This window comes from Hippocampus bargibanti, linkage group LG10 (assembly GCF_051943395.1).
Source record: "Hippocampus bargibanti isolate YZ-2025 linkage group LG10, ASM5194339v1, whole genome shotgun sequence".
Classification (NCBI taxonomy): domain Eukaryota; kingdom Metazoa; phylum Chordata; class Actinopteri; order Syngnathiformes; family Syngnathidae; genus Hippocampus; species Hippocampus bargibanti.
Window position 1 is genome coordinate 18,612,989 of NC_142743.1, and position 21,382 is coordinate 18,634,370.

Consider the following 21,382-nt stretch of genomic DNA (forward strand, 5'->3'; position numbering starts at 1 on the left):
TATGAAAATAGTGCTTATTATAAGGTTTAATTTTCATAAATTTGACGTTTGTAAGACAAAAAGTTTGTAAGTTGAGGCGTCTGTAAGTTGAGGTCTCACTGTATGCTATACAACGCAAACAAATGTCAAATGAATCAAATCACTATCGGGACAAGGTTGTTTTTATTTCACTTCTGACAAAAGGAAATGACGAAAGCATCTCACTTTAAACAGGGCTGCAACTTAGTTTCAAGACTTGACAGAAAAGTCATTTCATTCACCCTGGAAACGAGACAAGTTTTCACCTCCACAAGGTAGTAAAGAGTAATTAATAGAAGTAATTTCATCTTTCAATATTTTGGCAACAGTCCGCCAAGGTAAAACAGTTGTTGATATTTAACGAGTAGACAAACATAACAGTAGTAAAAGCCCCTCATGTGAACCATAGCCAGATGTGATGAACCAGTGTTCACATTGGTTCATCGCATCTATATTTATTATTCAAACTGTCCAAAGAGTCAAATAGAAATAACACTACAAAAGACACATTTCACACTGTGGAACAAGTTGTATAATTTCTTATTACTTTTACCATAGATAATGTGTGGCTGGGTGATGTGTGCACATTTGTTTGTTTGTATTCAAGGCTGGCTCTGTATGTGCCTGCGCAGCTCTTGGGCTTTGTCCCTCAGGTCTGGTCTGCTGTCTGACTGAAGCGTAGACAGGGAACGTTGGAGCTGCTCCCGACTTTTCACCGACACGCAATCCCACTGTTCGCTTTCTGATTTTGAAAGGAAACACACACACACACACACACAATGAAAACACTCCTTTCATAGCAACATCAATTGGATGGCAACATGACGAGTCATTTGATGATCTAGCCAGCTATCTGGCTAGTTATCTTGCCAGCTAGCTAGATAGCCAGCTAGCTGCCTATCTGGCTATCTATTAGCTAGCTGTCTAGCTAGCTAGCTGGCTATCTATTAGCGAGCTGTCTGGCTATCTATTAGCTAGATGTCTGGCTAGCTATCTATTAGCTAGCTAGCTTTCTATCTATTAGAGTTACTTCCGGGTTGAGTGAACGCTGGCGTTTGTGGCTGCCGCTGCTCACTCACAGAAAAACTTATCCTGTGACTGTAAAGTGACCTTGAGAGTTTTGAAAGGCGCTTATAAATGAAATGTATTATTATTATTATTAATACAACCTCCATTCACAATAAATGCTATTTGTTGTTTTTAATGATATTTGAAAGGAACTTTTACGGTGGGAAATAAAACACATCAGGCAATGATAAATAGCGCCTGCTTTGCCCCAAGGGTGGTCTTACCTCCAGTTCTCTTGACAATCAGCTCCACTACGGACAAGGCCTCTGTCCTCACAGATGAATAACTTTTATTTTCTGGCGAAAGAGGAACATCACATGATTAGGTTAAGTGCAAGCACACTCAAGAATACGCCGACGCGCGACAGTTACCGAGAGGATGAGTGAGAGCGGCACAGGTGTCGGTTAAAATGCGAGACAGTGTGCTCACGTCGCTGCTGTTCTTCTCCAACAATAATAATCTGGGAGGGGTGGAAGGAAGATAATTTGCATTTCATGTAACACCGTGAGGGGAATTGTTTTTGTTTTCGTTCTGTCTTTACCCCTGAAAATAGGCCTTCATGCAACGAAGAACGGCAAGTTGCACCTTCCATGTGCTCAATTGTAGCTTCTCACACATGAGGCTACACACCTCCACCTGGAAACGAGCTGTCACAAATACACAAGTTAAATCGGGTTGGCCTGGGGCAAAATTGCTTGAGAATACACCGCATTTATCATGTTGGTCATCAAATGCAGGGATGCATCTGGGAAATTAATAAATGAGGCCAGTTTGCCCCCGTTTTGTCTAAAAAAGGGGCCAAATTCTAAAATTGATGGACCCGATTTAACTATATCGCCGAAGTATACAAAACTGATTGAAAGCAACCAAAATGCATTCATTTGAGCGTGATATTTGTAAATTGCAAATGAAAAAACATTATTTGAGTCAAATCCATTTTTGTAATACAGTGATACCTTGGCTTAAAAACTTAATTGGTTCCCAGTGTGTAAGGCGAAAAGTGTGTATTCCAAAAATTAATTTCCCATAGGAAACCATTACCATGAGAATAATCCGTTCCCAGGTCACCATAAAACATAATTTCTAATTTTCTAAACCTTAAAACTACACAAAATATACATTATTTTATGTATAATAAATGTGCTATGGTATTGTAATTAAAGAAATAAACTGTACTGCATAATAAAATCATTTTATTTACCTTTGTGATGGTCGATGGCTTGATGAAATGGAGTGGCCGGTTTCATCAGCATTAAAGACTTGATGATGAACCTAGCCTTCTTCTTTCACCATCTTGAGGAATGATCCCTTGGAGGTGCTTTCTCTGCGATAATTTTACCTAGTTCCTCATCAATTGTGTTATGTTTATTTGGGTTGATAGCTTTTTGCATCAAGTGTACAGATGGCTTGTGCGGGTTGTTTGTGGAGCCTGATTGATGGGATATTTTAACCTTGCAGTTTACACTCTGCCATTGAACTATCCAAGTTGAAACTCTCTCACTGACGTCTGCATGTGTATTTAATGTTTAAACCACCTCCCCTCACCGCTGCGCTCTTGACCAATCACGTGTCTTTAACCGAAGATTGGGGGCGAGGAATAGAGGACAAAAAAATGTCGGGTTCCATTTTCTTTTTGGGAAAATGGCTTCACTCTCTCTGTCTGTAACCCCCCCCCCCCCCACTGCTGCATTCTTAACCAATCACGTGGCTTTAACCGACGACCGGGGGCGGGGAATATAGGACCAAAACAAGCCGGCTGCCATTTTCTTGTTAGGAGAACGAGCTCATTCGCGAACGACACATGACTCATTGTGGCAGCTCTGTGTGTATCCCGAAAAATAGTTCGTATGCCAAAGTAAAATTTTCATAAATTTAACGTTTGTAAACCGAAAAGTTCGTAAGCCAAGGGCTTTGTAAACCGAGGTATCACTGTATTTGCTTGCGTTGAGAAGCGACTTTCCAGGCAAGTTTTGAGCGATGACAAGCTTGCATCACGTGAGAAGAACTCACATTGAGTCTGGGGGTTCTTGGGCCAAGTCTTCCCCATGGTTTCAAAAGCACAAAGCACAACTTCAGTCTGCAGTTCTTTCTCCTTGGTAGTGAGGTCAACCTCCTCCTCTCGTGACCTTGGTGAGGTTGCGCCACTCTCCGGACAACTCTGCCAAAGTGTTCATACAATCCAAATGTCAAAGCTGAGGGGCTTCCTGCACCCCCACTTCCGAGTGGCTGCGGCTGGAAAATAATACCTTCTTCATCAGAGGGAAGAGGATGTTGGTCATGTCGCTGAAGCGGTCCTCGTGGCTGCTGTGAAGCACGTCGCCAGCACAGCCCAGGGCGGCCATTTTGTACACCAGACTCTCCTTGCGACATTCCTTAAGGACCACCTCAAGCACCTCAGAGGTGGTGGGCTGCCCGGCGCAAGGCTTCTGTAGCTCTGTGCTACAGAGAGCACATACAAGATAACAAAGAAGACACACCCATGTGAGTCTGCCAGTTTTTGAGATCTCAATAAACAAGAGAAACAAACAATTTTCAAATCTTATTTGAACATTAACTCATTCACTGCCAGATGTGCAAAAATGTGTCCACTCTGTGCCAGGGTTGCTAGCTATCTATCTGTCCATTCGCTATGTATTAGCTATCTAGCTAGCTGTCCATTCGCTATGTATTAGCTATCTGGCTAGCTGTCTATTCGCTATTAGCTATCTAGCTAGCTGTCTATTCGCCATGTATTAGCTATCTAGATAGCTGTCTATTCGCTATGTATTAGCTATCTAGATAGCTGTCTATTCGCTATGTATTAGCTATGTCTATTTGCTATGTATTAGCGATCTATTTGCTATGTATAAGCTATCTAGCTAGCTGTCTATTCGCTATGTATTAGCTATCTAGCTGGCTGTCTATTTGCTATGTATTAGCTATTTAGCTAGCTGTCTGGCTAGCTAGCTTTCTATCTGGCACGTGTGGCTGCCGCTGTTCACCCCCAGAAAAACATCTAACAGTGACTGTTAAGTGACCTCGAGAGTTTTGAAAGGCACTTAAAAATGAAATGTATTACAGTATTATTATTTTGTCATTGTCACTGAAATTCCAGGACCCACAGAATATTGAGTTTTAGGACTACATAAACATTCAATACAGTGTTAGAAACCTTAGACTCTCTTCTTTCATCAGAAAAAAAAAGAGTTAACTCCTAAATTATATGGGTCTGGAGTTATGTGAGCTTGAAATGAGGGCAGTTGTCCAAAATACTATGCAATGAATACATATTGGTTTATATAGCGCTTTAACAACAGCTGAAGCTGAAACAAAGCGCTAACATTGAAAAAAGGGTAACACTGCCCCCTTGTGGAAAAGAAAAAACAATTACTGTAGGCCATGGCCAGCACTTTATCAGCACCCAAGCATGAAAAAACAAAACTCAAACAAATTCGGGAATGGCGCTCTGCGTCATATTTTCAATTCCCGAATACATTTGTGAATGGCAGTGAATGAGTTAATGTGACCTACAAATTGAAAAATATCAAGCCTTTCTGCCACATTTTGGAATCTGTCTTTGATTCAGTCCTAAAAGAAGGTTTTCTCTCAATTTTCCTAACAGAGCTGGAAACAATAGTATTTTCATTTCATTCCTTTCAAATAAAATAACAAGAACAACAATGGTGAAAAGAAAGACCTGCATTTGGAGACAACTGATCCAATGGCCTTCAACAGTTCCTCCTAGAGATAAATAAAAAAGATGACAAAAAAACCCAAAAGCAGGCAGGCCATCACTATGTGTCATTGTGTTTTCATTCCTCTATGTTTATGTTCCAGGACATTACCTTTCCCGCCCACGTGCGTCCCACCAGGCCTTGTATTAAGGCAGTCAGCACCAAACCCAGGTGTGGCGCCACCAAGGAACCAGTCTGTTCCTTGGCAACGGTTGCCATGGCAGCTGCACCCTGAGCCTTCATCTTCCAAGACTGAGATTGCAATGCCTTCTGGGTAATGGCGATGAGCTCCGTCATGTACAGCCGGATGCCTCCAAAACTTCCTGGTAGCCAACAAGTAAGTCATCACGATGATGGCCATCATTGGAATAGATTTACGACTGACTCCGTTTCTAACCCGGCACGTTGTCTTGCCACACTTCCGCCCATAAGGTGGCGTCCTGACTCTCTCCTTTATCCTCGTCCGTGTCAGGTGCTTGGTGCATGCCCAGGAAAGCTAGCGGCAGGGCCACTCCCGCATGGGCCTTTAGCACGTCGGGGCTGTAGTGGCTGATGGCGTGGACAGTCAAGGCGCAAGCGGATTTGGACACAGGCTCTAGGAAGAAAAATCAAAAGGCTGGGTTATTTTTTTTATACTGGATTCCATGCAGTTTGGTTATCTTACTGCCTCACCTTCTTTCTCTAGATACCAGGTGTAGAGCTTTAGCAGCAGCCTCTCCACACTGCTGTCTTTAGCGGTCTGATACAGAGAACAACACAGCTACGGGGCTAATCATTTTGTTTGGGATTGATGTGTTTAAAATTGATCAAAATAAAAACGGATTTGACTTTTGCTTTTGATAATTCAATGACATTACCCTGACTAGATGGCCCAAAGCAAAGGCGAAGGCTTTCTGAACCACGGCGCTTCTGTCATGGATGCCGTTGAGCAAAGCGCTCATCAGCTTACCTGAGAACAGCACAATCTATTGGTATCTCGCTTGGGATAAGAAGAAACAAAATGACAAGACGAGCGGGGTAGTGTCGCACCTGAGTATGGTGTGAGGTCTTGGGGACACTGGACTGTGAGCGAAATAATAACACTGGCACACCCTCCCTGTCAAAAGAGATCATAAAAATGTAAAGACAAAAGTGAGTACCATAAAACGTCATCTATTCTTGAAGTTTGGTGCTTTTTCGGTGATGTATGAAAATGCCACAAGGGGGCACCAACACAGTTAATCTGTTTCAAGGAAGTACAGTGATACCTCAGTTTACGAACTTAATTGGTTCTCAGAAAGTGTGTGCACGGCAAAAAGTTCGTCTGCTGAACTTTTATTTCCCATAAGAAACCATTAAAAATGAAAATAATCCATACCCAGGTCCACATAAAACATAATTTCCTACGAAATAAGCCTTAAAACTACACAAAATATACCTTATTTTATGTATAATGTGCTATTGTAATTAAAGAAATAAACTGTACTGTATAATAAAGTCGTTTTATTTACCTTTGTGATGGTTGTTGATGGCTTGATGGAATGGATAGCTTTTTGCATAAAGTGTCTCAAGGAGCTCTGGGTTGTACATCTTGGAAGTTGTGATATTGCAACAGCAACAGATGCAAGCAGACACTATAAACATCATTAATAACTGGTTCCCTTGCTTGTCTTTTCATTTCAAATTGAACTGATGGCTAGTGCGGGTTATTTGTGGAGCCTGATTGATGGGAATTTTAACCTTGCAGTCTACACTCTGCCTTTGAACTACCAAAGTTAAAACGAGTCCAAATTTCTCTGTTTTCTATCCATTTTGTCACTCTCTCTGTGTGGTCTGCCTGTTTCTTTAATGTTTAAACCATTATAGTCCGTAAATTACAGCATCTCAGCAAAGCTCAGTGGCTATCCCCTGTGCTGTATTCCCGAAGGCTGCATTTGAAGGCCAATTACCTTAGTTCCCAGCCCGACTCCACTCTTTAGCAGTTCACACAGCCTCGGAACCAGCTCCCCCAATACTGTAACATCGAGGTGCTGCAAACACTGGTCAGAACACACACAAGCATTTTACATCTTCTTTTCCTTACGGCTTTTCCCTTCAGGGGTCGCCACAGCAAATTAGCGTCCTCCATCTTCAGAGGTTTGATTGGCATGTTTGTTTTGGCCAAGCTTTTACGTCGGATGCCCTTCCTGACACAACGCTCTGTATTTATCCAGGCTTGTGACCGGCACAATAATCATTTTACATGATGTGTAAAAGGGACAAAAATGCGACGCGAAAAGTAAAGGGTTGCCCTGTCGCAACTCTTGCATGACGTGAAGGTTGAAAGATCTCTTAATAGGCGTGCTGGTTCATGTTCTGGCCACTGTCTCATGGTTTGGGCTTGAAATATATCTTTTTGTGACATCCACATCTAAAAATGTTATTACCATATTAATGGTTTCCATCATTGGAGAAGACTTGGCAGCGCTGAGCCTGGCAGCATCCATGGCACTCTATCAAAATGTATAAAAGAACAATCAAAAAAATCAATGGTGACGAGATGGAGTTTAAGTTGTTGAGGATTGTTGAGCTGCCACAACCGTATGAGGATTCTTACGGAGGGTTGCTATTACCTTCTCCTGCTCTGTGGCTCTGAGGCTGAGGTAGTTGAGGACCTGGGGTTCCATGGTGCTCAGGGCTTCCAGGAGGGCTGGGATGAGTCTGGAAGCGTGAGGCTTCAGTCGGGCACCGGCCGTTTTACTGATCTTCACTAAGGTCTGGATGCTGGCACAAAATAATTTGGGAGATGAAAGCCGCACTGAACATAAAGAAAATTGAACAAATGGTATTACCTCAGCGAGCGAACCTCAGAGACATTGCTGACAATACCCTTCTCCAGCAATGTGGGCAAAAGTGCTGCCACAGTTCTTTGGGCAGTCGAACCGGTAGACTCACACATACGAGTGCACACCTGCACGGACAGTGAAGTCATCAGGGGTTCTTTCAATACCCATCGATCAGAGAAGAAAGTGATTATAAGATTTACCTTACTGAGCGTTTTCAGTGTTAGATCTGCAGCCTTCCTCACGGATTCCTGAAAGACAAAACAATACAATACATATTGATTTATATAGCGCTTTAACAACAGCTAAAGCTGGAACAAAGCGCTTAACATGGACAACTATCAGATACAGGAAATAAAGCAGTCACAAAGATAGTAGACAGCACCAGGGAATAAAACTAAGATCAAGTCTGAATCATAATTGGAGGCTCTGAAAACCGAAGACTGGGGAAATTTACCATTTTATTCTATGATATGTCAAAGCACAGTAATTGGCAATCACAGACAAAAGTTAATAAACACTGTGTCATTTTGCTCACCTTGATATCATCAAGAACTCTGAACAAAGTTTCCCACATTTCAGCCAAGTGATCGATGAGGTCATCAGCTTGGCGACCTCGGACCAAGTCGTTGAGGGCCAAACAGCTGTGATGAAATTACATTTATGAACTGATAGAGAATAGACAGAATAGAAGTTATCTTTAAAACTTTCATGCTATTGTATGCTTAGTTGGCTGAACACAAGGCCCGCAATGGAAGCAGAGAAAATCTGGGGTCAATCTGTGGTGAACAGACGCAGCCTGTCATCCTCCGGTAGGAGATCTGGCCTTTGGGGGAATTTAGGACTTGATAAACTCCTTCACATGAAGAGGTCATTAGCCAGGTTATAAATCTATTAGTTCATAGAAAGACAACCTATTAAAATGTGTATGTTCTGTTGGTTTATGAACATTGGTGCTTGTACCATGGGATGTCCAGGGGCGTGGTATTCAAATCAAGAAGACTGTGTTTTACTAATGTATCACTTAAATGTGCATATACTTTCAAGAAATAGCTTGGCAGAAGGCTGCAGAGGTTGGGCGTTGGTTGAATAAGCTCACGTAAAGTGGCTTCATGAAAACTGCGTCCCCTGCCGGCAGTAAAAGACAATCTTCTGTGTTCGAGCCTCTGTTCACAGTGTCGGAGTGAACATCTCTAACATTAACACACAGGGTCTGATTTACTGACATCCTGAACAATGCAAAATCAGCGACTGCATCCCAGTCAGTGAGATGTGAGCATTGTGCATCCTGAATTTATTTATTAGGAATTTCAAATGACCCGCTGGGCAATTTAGAAGGGTTTAGTCGGTAGAGGCTGTGTTCGTGACTGATCAAGTTTGCAGCTGTTTTTTGCTCAAGCAAGCCTTTCCTAAATCAGGCCCGAATTCAGGCTATACTTAAACATAAAAATCAAATAGGCATACAAGCCACCAACCTGGACTCGCGCACTCTCCAAGTGTTGCTGGTGAGGTTAGAAATGACATCATGTAGAATGTCCTTCAGATATTTGTCCACCTAAATGCGACCAGGGGAAAACAATAGTGCTTTTAATGAACATACACAAAGGCCTAAGAATATTTCATATTTGGATCAGTTTCACCTACCAGGGTCTTATCAGTAACTAAGGCATCCCAGATGCTAGTCATGGCCTGACGAATGCTAAGGTTGGGGTCAAACTGGTAACGATACAATCGTGGCACCAGTTGCGGGAGAAATGGAGCTAACTGCTCCCCGGCTTTGGTGGCAATCATATGAAAGCCAAATGCAGCGCCCTGAAATGGAGGAGAGCTCAGGTTGAAAGACGGATTGTGAAACAAAATCACTACTGTCAATAAATATTGATCAGAAAAGAAATTAGTTAAATGTAGGTTTTTTTTCCTATTACTATTGAGATAATAATGTTCAGTTTTGATTGACAGTGAAATCATTCAACAATGTTAATGATTGTGTCTAGTATTTTTCAACAGAGGTTCTGGAACAGCGTTGTCACTGTAATTGTAGCCTCAGCTGCTTTTCCGATATCAACAAGTGCCAATCTATTGTGGCGGGATCAATTGAAGTGTGCTAGCCTCTGTTGCACAGTACACACTCGCACAGAGTTATTACATTAATATTTTAAGAGGGGCCAAGTCAATCAATTGTGGTTACATGCGGCAACATTGCAAATTACAGCCTATGAAACGCACGGAAGCTTTCACACAGATGAAAAATCAATTTTGGGGTTCAAACAAGAGGCGCGCAAAACACTAAAACACAGAATATCCAGTACACAGTAAATTTTTCGACATACTGTACCCACAAAAATGTTCATATGTACCATTATTCGTAACTCGAATGTTCGTAAGTTGGGGAGCGTCTGTACGGAAGCCTATTGCTGATACAAAATGGAAAATAGAATGGTAATGTCATGTTTCAAAAGGAGATGGAGGATGCCAGTCACCTTTCGAGAGTTCCACATGGCATGATGGTTGGCTAGGTTCATGAATTTGTACACAAGATCAGGCTGGTTCAGGTCACTTGCCAACGAGCAGAGCTCTTTGTATGTAGACAGGCTGTGGCTGTTGGGGATAACATTAAATGTATCACACAAAGTATCCAAGCATGGAATTGGAGACACAACAGAATTAAATAGTGGAAGAGTTACCCATCAGGTGTTTTTCCAATCTCCCCTCCTTGGAACACTTGCGTGTCTTGCGAAACGGCATGCTTTATTCTGTTTGGAAAGACAAATGTAAAGTTAATGCAGAGTAACTGTTCGCTCATACAGGTGTAGCAGAAAAGCTATTTCGATTTGAATCCTCTTACCTTTTGCCAGTCATGAGAGTTTCCACCAAAGTGGACACCAGTTCTTGCTGGTCTGCTTCTCCACCCATCTCATAGACCAGGCCAAGGCCTTTTGATGCCACATCCTGACTCAACTCTTAATCAAATAGGAGAGGTTTGATTTTTTTGTTTGTTCATTAAAATGATATAAAGGAACAACAATGTATGGCTGATGTTACGAAATTTTGATCAAATGTCTCTCACCGTCTGGGTCTGAAAGAATTGAGATGAACGCCACCTGGATTTCCTTCAAATGGGACTGGAGGAGAAAAAAAACACGATGCAACTGAAGTTTCTATGGAGTGATTTCAAATGCCTGCAATGTTTCATACCCCAAAAAACGTGATTTATTTATGATAGTCTGTTGTTCTCTAATGGGGAAAAAAGAGCACATACCTTGATTTCTTTGTGTTGGCTGAGTTTCTTAACCAGAGAGAGAAGCCAGATGCAGGCTGCCTGCCGGACATGAGGGTTCTGGCTAGGAATGTACTTTGACAACACACAATTGAGGACCCAAGGAACCACGTCGTTGTTTTTGACATCTGACAACGATATCAAAGCATTCAGTGAATATATCTGTTGTTGCTTGTGATCCCGCTCACTGCCCGAAGACAGCTGGGATAGGCTCCAGCACGCACTTGTCAAGATCGGACGATTAGAAAATGGGTGGATTCTTTTTAAGTGTTTGTGTTGTTTTTAACTACATTAATGAAGAGCCCTTCCACGTCTAAAATTCTGACTGTGTGTCAGCTGCAGCTTACTTGATGGTGGGCTGTACTGGTCTTCAGTGCAGGTCCATGGATCTCTTACAGCTCCAGAACTTGTGCCTACCGCAGCAGAGGTAAGTGCTTCTCCCACTGTGAACTGCAACTCCACTTGCTTAGCCTTGGAAATAAAAATGGGGGGTAACTAACATATATTGTTAACGTTATGAATCAAAGGGGACAGTTGGGAACTCACATTTCCAATTATAAGGCATACCCATACCTGCCAACTTTTGAAACCAGAAAAGCCGCGTAATATGCCAGAGTCCAGAGACCGCAGGCCCCGGTCGGTCATATATAAACGATTTTTACCATTACAGGTATTCATCTAGCCATTCATCTAAAGGAAGCTAACAGCTGGCACTGTGCTGATCGCCTGTTCTATATTTAGATACGATACATAGCGATCTCGTGTTTTGAATGAACATTGAGTATTTACTATTTTGACGATTTTTGACTTAACCCGGAATGGGATAATGAAAACCGTACTCATTAGGGCAAAACCAGGGGTAGTTGGCAGGTGTGCATACCTCGACTGAGTCCATGAGTCCCTGTAGAAGCTTCTTTTGATAAGGGAAGTCTCCATCTCCAACTGGTAGGTATCCTAAAGTCTGGACTGATCGCTCCTTTATCTAGATCAAGTGGAAAGCATAGAAACACACGGTGAGGGATAAGCCGAGATTGCTTAAGTAATGATTTTGGTAAGTTCAGAAACCTTGGTGCTCTCCTTGCCAGAGGGGATGCGAGCGAGCAGATTTTCTACAATGGACAGTTTAGTGAGGCCTTCTCCCTCTGCTGGAATCAGCAGGGCACCATTCCGACCAATTTCTCCAAGCGCCGTACATGCTGCGACTGGTAGTAGTGCACTACTGTTCTCCAGGAAGGAACCTAAACCGTAACACAAAAACACTTAAAGATAAAGAGCTAAAATGGAAAGATGTCGAAATTATTAAACTGTGTACACACCAACTGTCTTTGTTGCCATGGCAACAATGTCATCCTCATCCTGAGAGGAGATGCTGTGCTTGTGGGCAGGCTCACTGGACGCAGCAGCCTTCTTTTTCCTCATGTATCTTCCCACCATGTAGCCAAGTGCCAAGATAGCACCATGCTGGGTCTCCGGGCTCTGCGTTTTCAGGAAAACCCATTCGCGGTTAGGCAGGGAAGAGTTCAGTATATCAAATTACAGTGCTTACGCGGTTGTCTTTGGTGATCTTGACCAAGCTGTGCACTGCGGCCTGCAGTTCATTTCCCGTCATGGTGGAGACCACCACAGCGTAAAGCTGGGCTGCAAGCTCCCTCATGTCCTCCTTATTTGTGTTCATCAGACTCTGAGGAAAACATACGTTTTTTTATGTATGCAGTATACCCATTAACAAATCCCAACACCACTGACCTTAATCCATTCAATTTTATCAACAAATTTAGGAGCCAGTTTCTCTGGGCAAACAGACACCACCTCCAAGAGACAGTACATTACTGGAATTCCTGTTTAGAGAAAGAAATTGTAATACATGTACAAAATAAGTCTTACTTTCATGTCCAAGTCTGCTTACCGCCAACGGCAGAGAGTAACTGCTGCAGCAATACCAAGTAAATGTGAACAGGATTGGTTTCAGTGCCCTTGGACCCTGAAGATGGAGGTTCAGAAGACAGAAGAGTGCGGACATAGTGACCTATGGCTGGCGCATCATCTTGCATGTCTGTCAGTCGCATAGACTGTGGCGTGGCACCTGCACTGTACGCCAGACACATCCTCAGGTAGCGCACAATCTGAGGGAGGGGTGGAAAAATATGTGGACTGGGCAATTGAGGCATTAATTTAAATCTTAATCAGTGATGAAAATTACCTCGGCAAAGGCAGATGGGTTGAAAGGAATCGCGGAAGTTCCAACAATGTATTTGGCAGGAGTCTTAATTCTCTGAGACGCCTGATGATTATTTTTGAAACAGTAACAAGAAAATACTTTTTACAATATCTTACAACAGAATATATATCGATGAAAGGTTTCTTCAGCCGTCATCTGTACTTCTTTGAAGGTGTCGGACTTTTCGCTCCTCATCCAAAGAGCTTGGTCAGCGAACTAAAGTTGTGCTAGTAACTCTGGCCCTAAATATATCCCTAATGGACAGAGGTGCCGGTGCCAGACCTCTTCTACCCTGACAGGTCCCTGTTCTAAAGTTGGGGGAGCAGTGGACTACTCCCTGAAGCTAATCTGATTACTTCTTTTGTTGTCTGATTACCTATAATGTTTTAAGCCTGGCCCTGATTGCCCCATTAGCTCTGGTATCACCTCATCAGCATGACTAAGCCTAAATCTAAATTAAACCACCATGGCGATTTAATGGAGGTTTAATTTAGATCGTGCTTACAACAGACTTCTTAGGTCGTTACCACGTAGGCATGAGGCAATCAGAGCCCGGCATAGGACATTAGAAGTAATCAGACAAAACAAAAGAAGTAATCGGATTAGCTTCAGAGAGTAGTCCACTGCTCCCCCAACCTTAGAGCAGGGACATATCAGAGCAGAGGTCTTGGACCGGCACCACTGCACAGTAGGGATAGATATATATAGGGCCATAGCTACCAGCACAAGTTTAGTTCGCTGACGAAGCTCTTTGGTTGAGGAGTGAAACATCCGACACCTTCAAAGAAGTACAGACGACGGCTGAAGAAACCTTTTCATCGATGGACCACTCTTGTACGACTGATAGCCTTCACAGACTAACAGAATATGTAGTTTTAAAAATGTTTCACCTTCTCGTGAATGTAGGCCACCATGTCTGGAAAGGAAGGAATCGGCCTGGGTCCCTCCTTCTCAGGACTTTTAGTCGGAAAGGTCCTCAACACCTTCTGAGCCTCCCCACACACCTCCTCGCGCCTAAAAAAACAGAACAATTTCGTTGAGACGAAAAGGACTCAGGAAATTAAATGAATATGTACAGAATAGGCTCATAAAAGTGAGTGGTTGGTCCTTACGGGTCTCCGGCAGCGAGCAAAAGCAAGTATCTTGATGGCATATGATCAGGCCCAAACACTGTAATAGCAAACTTCATGGCAACCTGGCGAACCTGGACCTCAGGCTTCAAAACAAAATAATCATAAACATGATTAGCAATTTAACTGTTTCCTAAAACAGATGTCTCTGGTCAATTAATTGACGATTATTTAAACATTGACATAAATAAAAGCAGACATTTGCAGATAAGAAAACCCCCCGATCTGGAAATAGGGTCCGTGTTAGCTAGGGAAATGACTGACTTTCACCAAGCTGAGATTTTGCACTTTTGAGACTCACATTCACGATGTACGCAGCCACCAATGCCTCCATCAGGTTTAGTAGTGCCCCCTGCAAGTTGGCATAAGCTCCAACCATCATAGACAAAGCCTCCTGAATGGCAAGACGAACATCCGGCTCCTCCTGAAAAGATCGGATGCACGATTTAGGAATTATCATTCACAATGTGATACCTTATGCAAAGTTGAAAAATCTGTCAAACTCACCTTGCACATAGACTCAAAAAATTGCTGCACTAGTGCAATATCCTTTGTGAAAAGCTGTGGCATACGGCTAGGGGGTGGGGGGAGATATAAATTAGAAATCCTGATAGCAGTGTTTCTTAAAAAAGAGGGGTGTGTTCATAACATTCTACCTTGAGAGCTTTCCAACAGCAGAATATGCAACACACAGTAATTTCGGGTCCTGGGGACATACGCTGTACTTTTAGTCTGAGGTCAAGAAAATGCTGTGTGTGAAATTCCCGAATCAAAGTATAAGATTTACCTCTTTGTATTCATTAATAAGCTTCGTAAGGCCATTCAGCAACATTAAGCCTAAAGGCTTATTTGTGTCAGGGCACCTGAGAAATGGAAAACTAAATTATTAAAAATGTTTTTCCATTAAGTTTAATTCATCTATTCAGAGTAAAGGTGTTTAGTTCTTACACCATACAGATGTGATGGACAAACTGCAAGGTGAGAGAGAGCAATTTGTTGTTGGTGTTGGCTCCAAACAGACCATCATAAACAACCTGTGAAGCGGAATAAATGGGTTACTGGAGAAGAATCCGATGCAAACAAATTCAATCTGACAAAAGATGTACCGTATTTATTTGAGTATAACGCGCACACGTATAGAACGCGTACCCCTAATTTTCAATTAAAAATCATTATACAATTTTGTTTCACTTTTTCTGGATATGACTATGAAGAACACTGAATCGAAACTCTGGATATTGGTAATTATACAAAACAGTAATGCTTAACTCACGTTTTAGTGAGGAAAGGAAATGAAGTGTAGCTAAAGAAATGGTAATCAACAATGAAAAAAAAAGGAATGCACGTAATCCTGGTCTTTCTGAGAATCGAAACTGAAGGGCATCTTAACAACAGCTCGACTATGGAGAATACCCATGGAAATGCTGCCCCCTCCAAGAAGGGATAAAGCATGACATTTTTTTCCCCAGGCCTCGTTTATAACACACACCCAAACTTTGAGTTCTTATTTAGGTAGAACATGTTGCGCCTTATACTCGAATAAATATGATATTTTGTGGAAATAGATGCCCAACAAACCCACCTGGATATTAGCTGGGAAGCACTCTGCAGCAAGACGTGAGCGTAAAAGATGCGGCAGGATCTTTAACTTGACTCTTGTGCTCACGGGTTCATGTTTCAGCTCATGCTTCATAGTTCCACCCTGGAAAATCACGAGAAAGCAGTTTTAAATGTTGTGCATTATTTTTACTCTGTGAGTGAGCATTTCTGCAAGCTCACAAACCTTTGTTTTTAGCGGAACGTCTCCCAGGTACACTTTGTACATCTTGTTAATTATTAAGGGGTTATTCCAATCGACAATGCTGGAAGACAAAAATTGATTATGTGCATAAATCCATTGACTTTCAACATGAGCGTCAAAAATGTGAACTAATGTATGTGGTGTTTTTAATTCCACAGCAGTGAGTTTGACTCAAATCACTTACCTCTGTTTGCTCTTGAGCTCCAGATCAGCTGCAGTGGCCACGCTGTGTCGCGTGTCGCTGGACGCCACCACAAGGTGCACCACCGTCTCCACTTCGGGCACTTGTTTTGCTTCAATGAACTTCACGATGCCTAGTTTACACTGTAGAGACCAAACACACAATCAAGCCTCACACAAAGAACAGGCAGATTGCCTGTTTCAATAGCAACAACAACCTTAGATGACTCTACCTGCTCTAACTGCTCAGCGGACCACTGGGTCTCTCCGATAACCCTCTTGGCAGCATAGATATTCATGCCCGGGGGAGCCTGGGGAAGACTTTGTCCGGATGCAGCCGTAGCAGCCCCATCAGCAGAGCCTCCTTGGGAGGAGGATGGTGAAGGGCGAGTGGGAGACTCATTCAGCACAAACCTAAAGAGACAGCAAGTCAATAGCTTTCATACATTAGCAACGATTCCCTTCACCTTCCTCTATGAATGGGATTTTTTTTTTATAAAGTCAAACCACTGGGACATCAACTCACCCGTAGGGCATCAGCAAGACATCCAACATGAACTCCAACAAGAGCTGTACCGTCTTTGGCCGCTCACTTAGGTTAAAAGCGGTAGCGTTCTTGGAGGCGTCTGCTGGGTATTTCATATGGTAAAGAGTAGGAATCAGCAGGTGCATGAGGCTAAGAGAGGATGGAGAACAGATGCAAAATAATAATTCAGTCAGGAGAAGGGCGGAGAGGGGAAAAGCTTCAGGTCAAATAAAGAGGCTTGATACACGCGGTGGAATTTGTGATCTGGTGGAAAAACTTCATGCATATACAGTGGAAGGTCCAGGTTTGAATGACCCTGAAGTCACACTATTTGGGATGTTGAAATTAATTGCAAAGCAATCACAGATTGGCTGAAGCTCCGGTAAGACACCAGTAAACAAGCGCAGTTTGTTTTCTGACAGTCGTTAGTGTGTCTGTTGGGGGAAAAAAAAATCCACAACAAACAAGAGGTCCACCAGCAATCCAAGAACAAAGTGTGCTCTACCTTGCATGCTCCACTCTATGAATAAAGCAAATAATAATAGTAGATAATGTCTTACCTGTCCTGCTGCGGCTGTGGCTTGCCTTCCATAGCAGTTAGAAGGGTGGGGGCTAACTCACACTGCTTTCCCACCTCCAGGCGAGGGTAGCCCATTTTTATGTAGATGATTGTGAAGTTCTAAATGACAGGGAGAACAAATCAGACAACCACTACCTGCAGTACAATGCCTGGACAGACGCTACCCACCTTATGAACTAGATACATTCGGAGCGGTTGTTCGTAAGGTGAATTTGGTTGTAAGTTGCTTCAGTGCTATATTTTTTATGGAATGTATGTCAAACACTGAACGGGGTGTATGAAATAAAGACGCTCTGACAGTCGTGAGATAAATTCACATCTACTGTAGTACGATGACATATATCCTTAGGTCTTCAGTCAGCCAGTACTGAAGCTGCTGGTACGTAATTACTGAATTACATGCCAGCGTCCTCCTCAGAGAGTCAACTGGAAAGAGGGAATTCCTCCCTGCCCACATACTCTACGCAGCCAATCGTAAGCGAGTTCGGGAATCGGGTGTGAACTCGTTGGCAATACTTCAGCATAGCCGGGCGCTGATTGGTCAGCCTTGGTGTCCGTCGCGTAAACATCCAGCCCTTGTAACCTCCACAAAATCTAACTTACAGCATCTCTGTCCAAACATTTTTTGACATCCAGTACCCGCAAAAATGTTCGGATGCGCCGTTTTTCGTAACTCCAATGTTCATAAACTGGGGAATGTCTGTATTTCAAAATGAGACACCGTACCGTAACAAATGAGGCTGCTGCAGGGTCTTGGTACTGAACCAGTAACGTTTCGACTGGTAGCTGAATCTTGGGTCTGCTTTTGATCCTCTTGTTCAGGTGGACGAGCAGCTCCATCACCTAGCACGAGAGACAGACAGTCCCCAAAATGCTCTTATGTTAATTCGGACGCTCACCAGCTATGACAACCGCTACACCCGGACAATCTTTGAAACCCCCTATGCATCTCACCGAGTTATTCTACCACACTGCAAAGTCAATCCACTCATTTAATTTTGATAGTTGGAATGGAATTTGGAAGAGCGTTACTTGGTAGTTTAAAATTGGGAGAGAACATTCGGCATTTCTACACGTCTTCATGTGCTTTTTTGGAAGCAATATCCATGAATGGGGTCAAAAATTGTGCTAATCCAAGGGCTGTCCAGGTATGCATATGATTGAAACCACTTTTATCTCAGTTAAGTGAGGGATTTTTTAATGGATTTTACCAGATGATACAGTTCCTAATATGGTGGAAATTATTTGCCTTTCACAATCTATCTACCGGTAGCTAAAAATGATTTGAACTTTGGAAAAATAATAAAGCAAGGCTGCAACATTCAGAGAAAAAAAGCTGTTTTACTTTCTTTCGCACACCCTCCTGCACACTGGAGAGTTTGAGGAGGACAGGAGGGAGAAATTTGGAAATAATGTCCTGAAGTTGATCATCAGTCTCTGCATGGCCCAGGCGCAGAAACACGCGCTCCAATTGATCTGTCAAAAACAAACAGCCCAATGAGAAATGTATGTTTACAGTTGTGCAACCACATGATTTCAGTTTACTTTTACTTATTCAAGATTTTTTAACAATCAAGTTATTGTAAGGCGAAACAGTGGCCGACTGGTTAGCATGTTGGCCTCACAGTGCAGACGGTCCCGACCTTCTTGTGTGGAATTTGCATGTTCTGACCATGCCTATGCAAGATCTTTCTAGATAGTAGATTAATGAAACATTCAAAATTATCCATAGGTTTGAATATGAGTGTGAATTGTTGTTTGTCTATGTGTGCTCTGCGATTGGCTGACAACCACTTCAGGGTGTACTCTGCCTGCTTTATGAAGACCGCTTGGAGAAGCTCCAGCACACCTGCAAGCATTGTGAGGATAAGCAGTAAAGGCGGACAGATGGACGAATAGACGGGCAGTTTGGATAGTTGTAATTGTTACTGATCACATTAAGGGTGGAAAAACGTTTGAAATTATTTATCTTGGTCTCATTTTATATAGCACAAAAACCTATTATTTGAACAGTGGATTGCAGATTTTCAGTAACATTTTGGTCTGTCACGATAAAATTGTAAAATACGTGCATTGGCTCAGTAAAGTTTGGGAGGGCCACACGCAGGCACCAAGTAGCTCCCAAGTAGCACAGGAGTGTCCCTCAGACTAGTTCTAAAAATAGCTCCCCGGTGATGGTACAGTATTTTTCAAGAAAATGTTGACACAGTAATTTGAACATAACATTCGTAGGAATGGAACTTATTTCTTTCCTAATTATTGGGCTAAATCATAAACATAATCAGTGCCTTCACACAAATAAATTGTATTGTATTGTTCAGAAAATAAGTCTTAAGTCATTTGAGGAAATTTGTTTTTTTTCCAAGAATGAGAATGAAACCGAAAGCCCTGCTCGTTAATCAATACCAAAGTAATAGCTTTTACTTTCATAAAGGTTGGTGACCTCTCATCTAGAGGAATCATTTTGACATGAGCAGAGTCCATCAATGTTGAATAAGGCACCACCCAAAAGACACTTCCAGCATCTTCCCGAGTCGACAAAACAAAAATAATTTATCCAACTCTATTGAGCAATAAAACATTATCCAAGTTTATGTGATACTCTTGTCCTGTCAGCTGCTGTATATGTCATTTTAATTCCCAGCCCTGCTTGCTGTTTCTTGGCATTGTACCCTCAATAGCGACAGCTCACACTAAGCACGCATTTCCCTATTTTTCTCACATAAATCGTAGCTTTCCCACTCACGACACTGTGTATGAATATCACACAATGCCGTTTGTTAGAGCCACATTCCATTATCTCACTAGAGCAATGTGTATTAAAAACGTTGGTGGCACATTCAATTTGACCATGACTGGGCAAACGGCCTTGTGACGATAGTTAGCTAGCAAGTGCTAATTAGCATGCTAGCACTTTTGTATTTTTCTCTGAACGCACTGTAACCAAAATCATTCAAATTAGACCGAAGGTTAACGTGCAGCATTTTTGTACATTGGTCAACCCTCGACAGACAATTACGGCAATTGAATTAGATATGACTCACTATTAACGCACACAGAAACTTACTGAGTTCATCCTGCGCAGCCATGATTGCAGAGGAATCATTAGCGACCCCTACAGATCACCAGGGATCAGCACACTCACAGCTGAGTATGCGCTTAAACAGATCGCAGAACTGTCCAGGGTAGAGTGTGTATTTCACATCACTTCGGTTATATAGCTACCTCTGTAACGCAGAAGTCATTGATTATCACACCATCGGTCGGGGTTTCTTGAAAACAAATGCATGAATAACAGAACCTTCCCCAACACCCTCATAGTGCAAGCAGGAACCAGTCCAAGTAAAAAAGCAACGTTTTCCTGAGCCAAGAGACAATTCGATTTTCTTTGTCGTTGCTGTGCCTCATATTGTACTTTTATCTCGTGCACTGATTTGTTCGCCAACCATGGTGATTCATTGTCAAAACTGGGCCAATGCCACTTTGCAAACTAATCAATGTATCATTTTTTCAAAATTTATATGAATATTGTGGCTCCATATCATGCTGCATCGGGGAAAGGTGGGACATTGCACGTAACCCATTCCTAGTCTTCGAGGTGAAAGTGAACAAAAAAAGATACTACTACTACTACTACTACTACTACTACTACTACTACTACTACTACTACTACTACTACTACTACTAATAATAATAATAATAATAATAATAATAATAATAATAATAATAATATTATTATTATTATAATAATAATAATAATAGCACCTTTCAAAACGCTCAAGGTCACTTTACAGTCACTGACAAGAATTTGTTTTAATCCTGCAGCAAATCTTCATCCATCCATTTTCTGGTCGGTTTGTCATCTTGCCTATCCCAGCTATCATTGGACAGTATGCGGGGACATCCGAATTGGTTGCCAGACAATTGCAAAGAAAACACAGACCAACAAGAATCCGTGTTCACACGTTTTTGTCATGTGAGAGAAACCCCGAGTACCAAGAGAAAGCCCACTCTCACTCTGGCACGGAGATATACTGTATACATACAGTATATAAAAAGATGGCAAAGAG

General features: G+C 42.2%; 1 protein-coding gene across 2 annotated transcripts; it reads right to left on the reverse strand.

Annotated features, from left to right (window-relative positions):
• Positions 1-143: 143 nt before the first annotated feature.
• ecpas (Ecm29 proteasome adaptor and scaffold) lies at positions 144-20,425 on the reverse strand. 2 transcript variants are annotated; one of them, XM_089006621.1, is made up of 49 exons: positions 20,380-20,425; positions 18,658-18,788; positions 18,039-18,155; positions 17,293-17,411; positions 16,733-16,882; positions 16,440-16,620; positions 16,211-16,350; positions 16,009-16,087; positions 15,808-15,927; positions 15,174-15,259; positions 15,013-15,088; positions 14,882-14,931; positions 14,733-14,799; positions 14,527-14,649; positions 14,208-14,311; positions 13,986-14,109; positions 13,078-13,158; positions 12,784-13,000; positions 12,624-12,715; positions 12,424-12,558; positions 12,194-12,353; positions 11,943-12,115; positions 11,758-11,859; positions 11,225-11,348; positions 10,860-11,005; positions 10,668-10,722; positions 10,446-10,560; positions 10,285-10,353; positions 10,081-10,198; positions 9,245-9,412; positions 9,076-9,155; positions 8,139-8,244; positions 7,804-7,851; positions 7,610-7,728; positions 7,391-7,541; positions 7,205-7,270; positions 6,728-6,817; positions 5,829-5,895; positions 5,657-5,748; positions 5,472-5,538; positions 5,197-5,394; positions 4,911-5,122; positions 4,763-4,806; positions 3,333-3,525; positions 3,097-3,244; positions 1,628-1,733; positions 1,458-1,546; positions 1,311-1,382; positions 144-760 (listed from the first exon to the last, which is right to left on the reverse strand). In XM_089006621.1, the coding sequence occupies exons 1-49, from the start codon at positions 20,399-20,401 to the stop codon at positions 621-623; spliced, it is 5,532 nt and encodes a 1,843-aa protein (XP_088862747.1). In that variant the 5' UTR covers positions 20,402-20,425; the 3' UTR covers positions 144-620. The 2 variants fall into 2 exon arrangements, with proteins under 2 accessions (XP_088862747.1, XP_088862748.1); XM_089006622.1 differs by lacking the exons at positions 18,039-18,155; positions 18,658-18,788; positions 20,380-20,425 and having other exon boundaries at positions 16,733-16,835; positions 17,293-17,389.
• Positions 20,426-21,382: the final 957 nt, after the last annotated feature.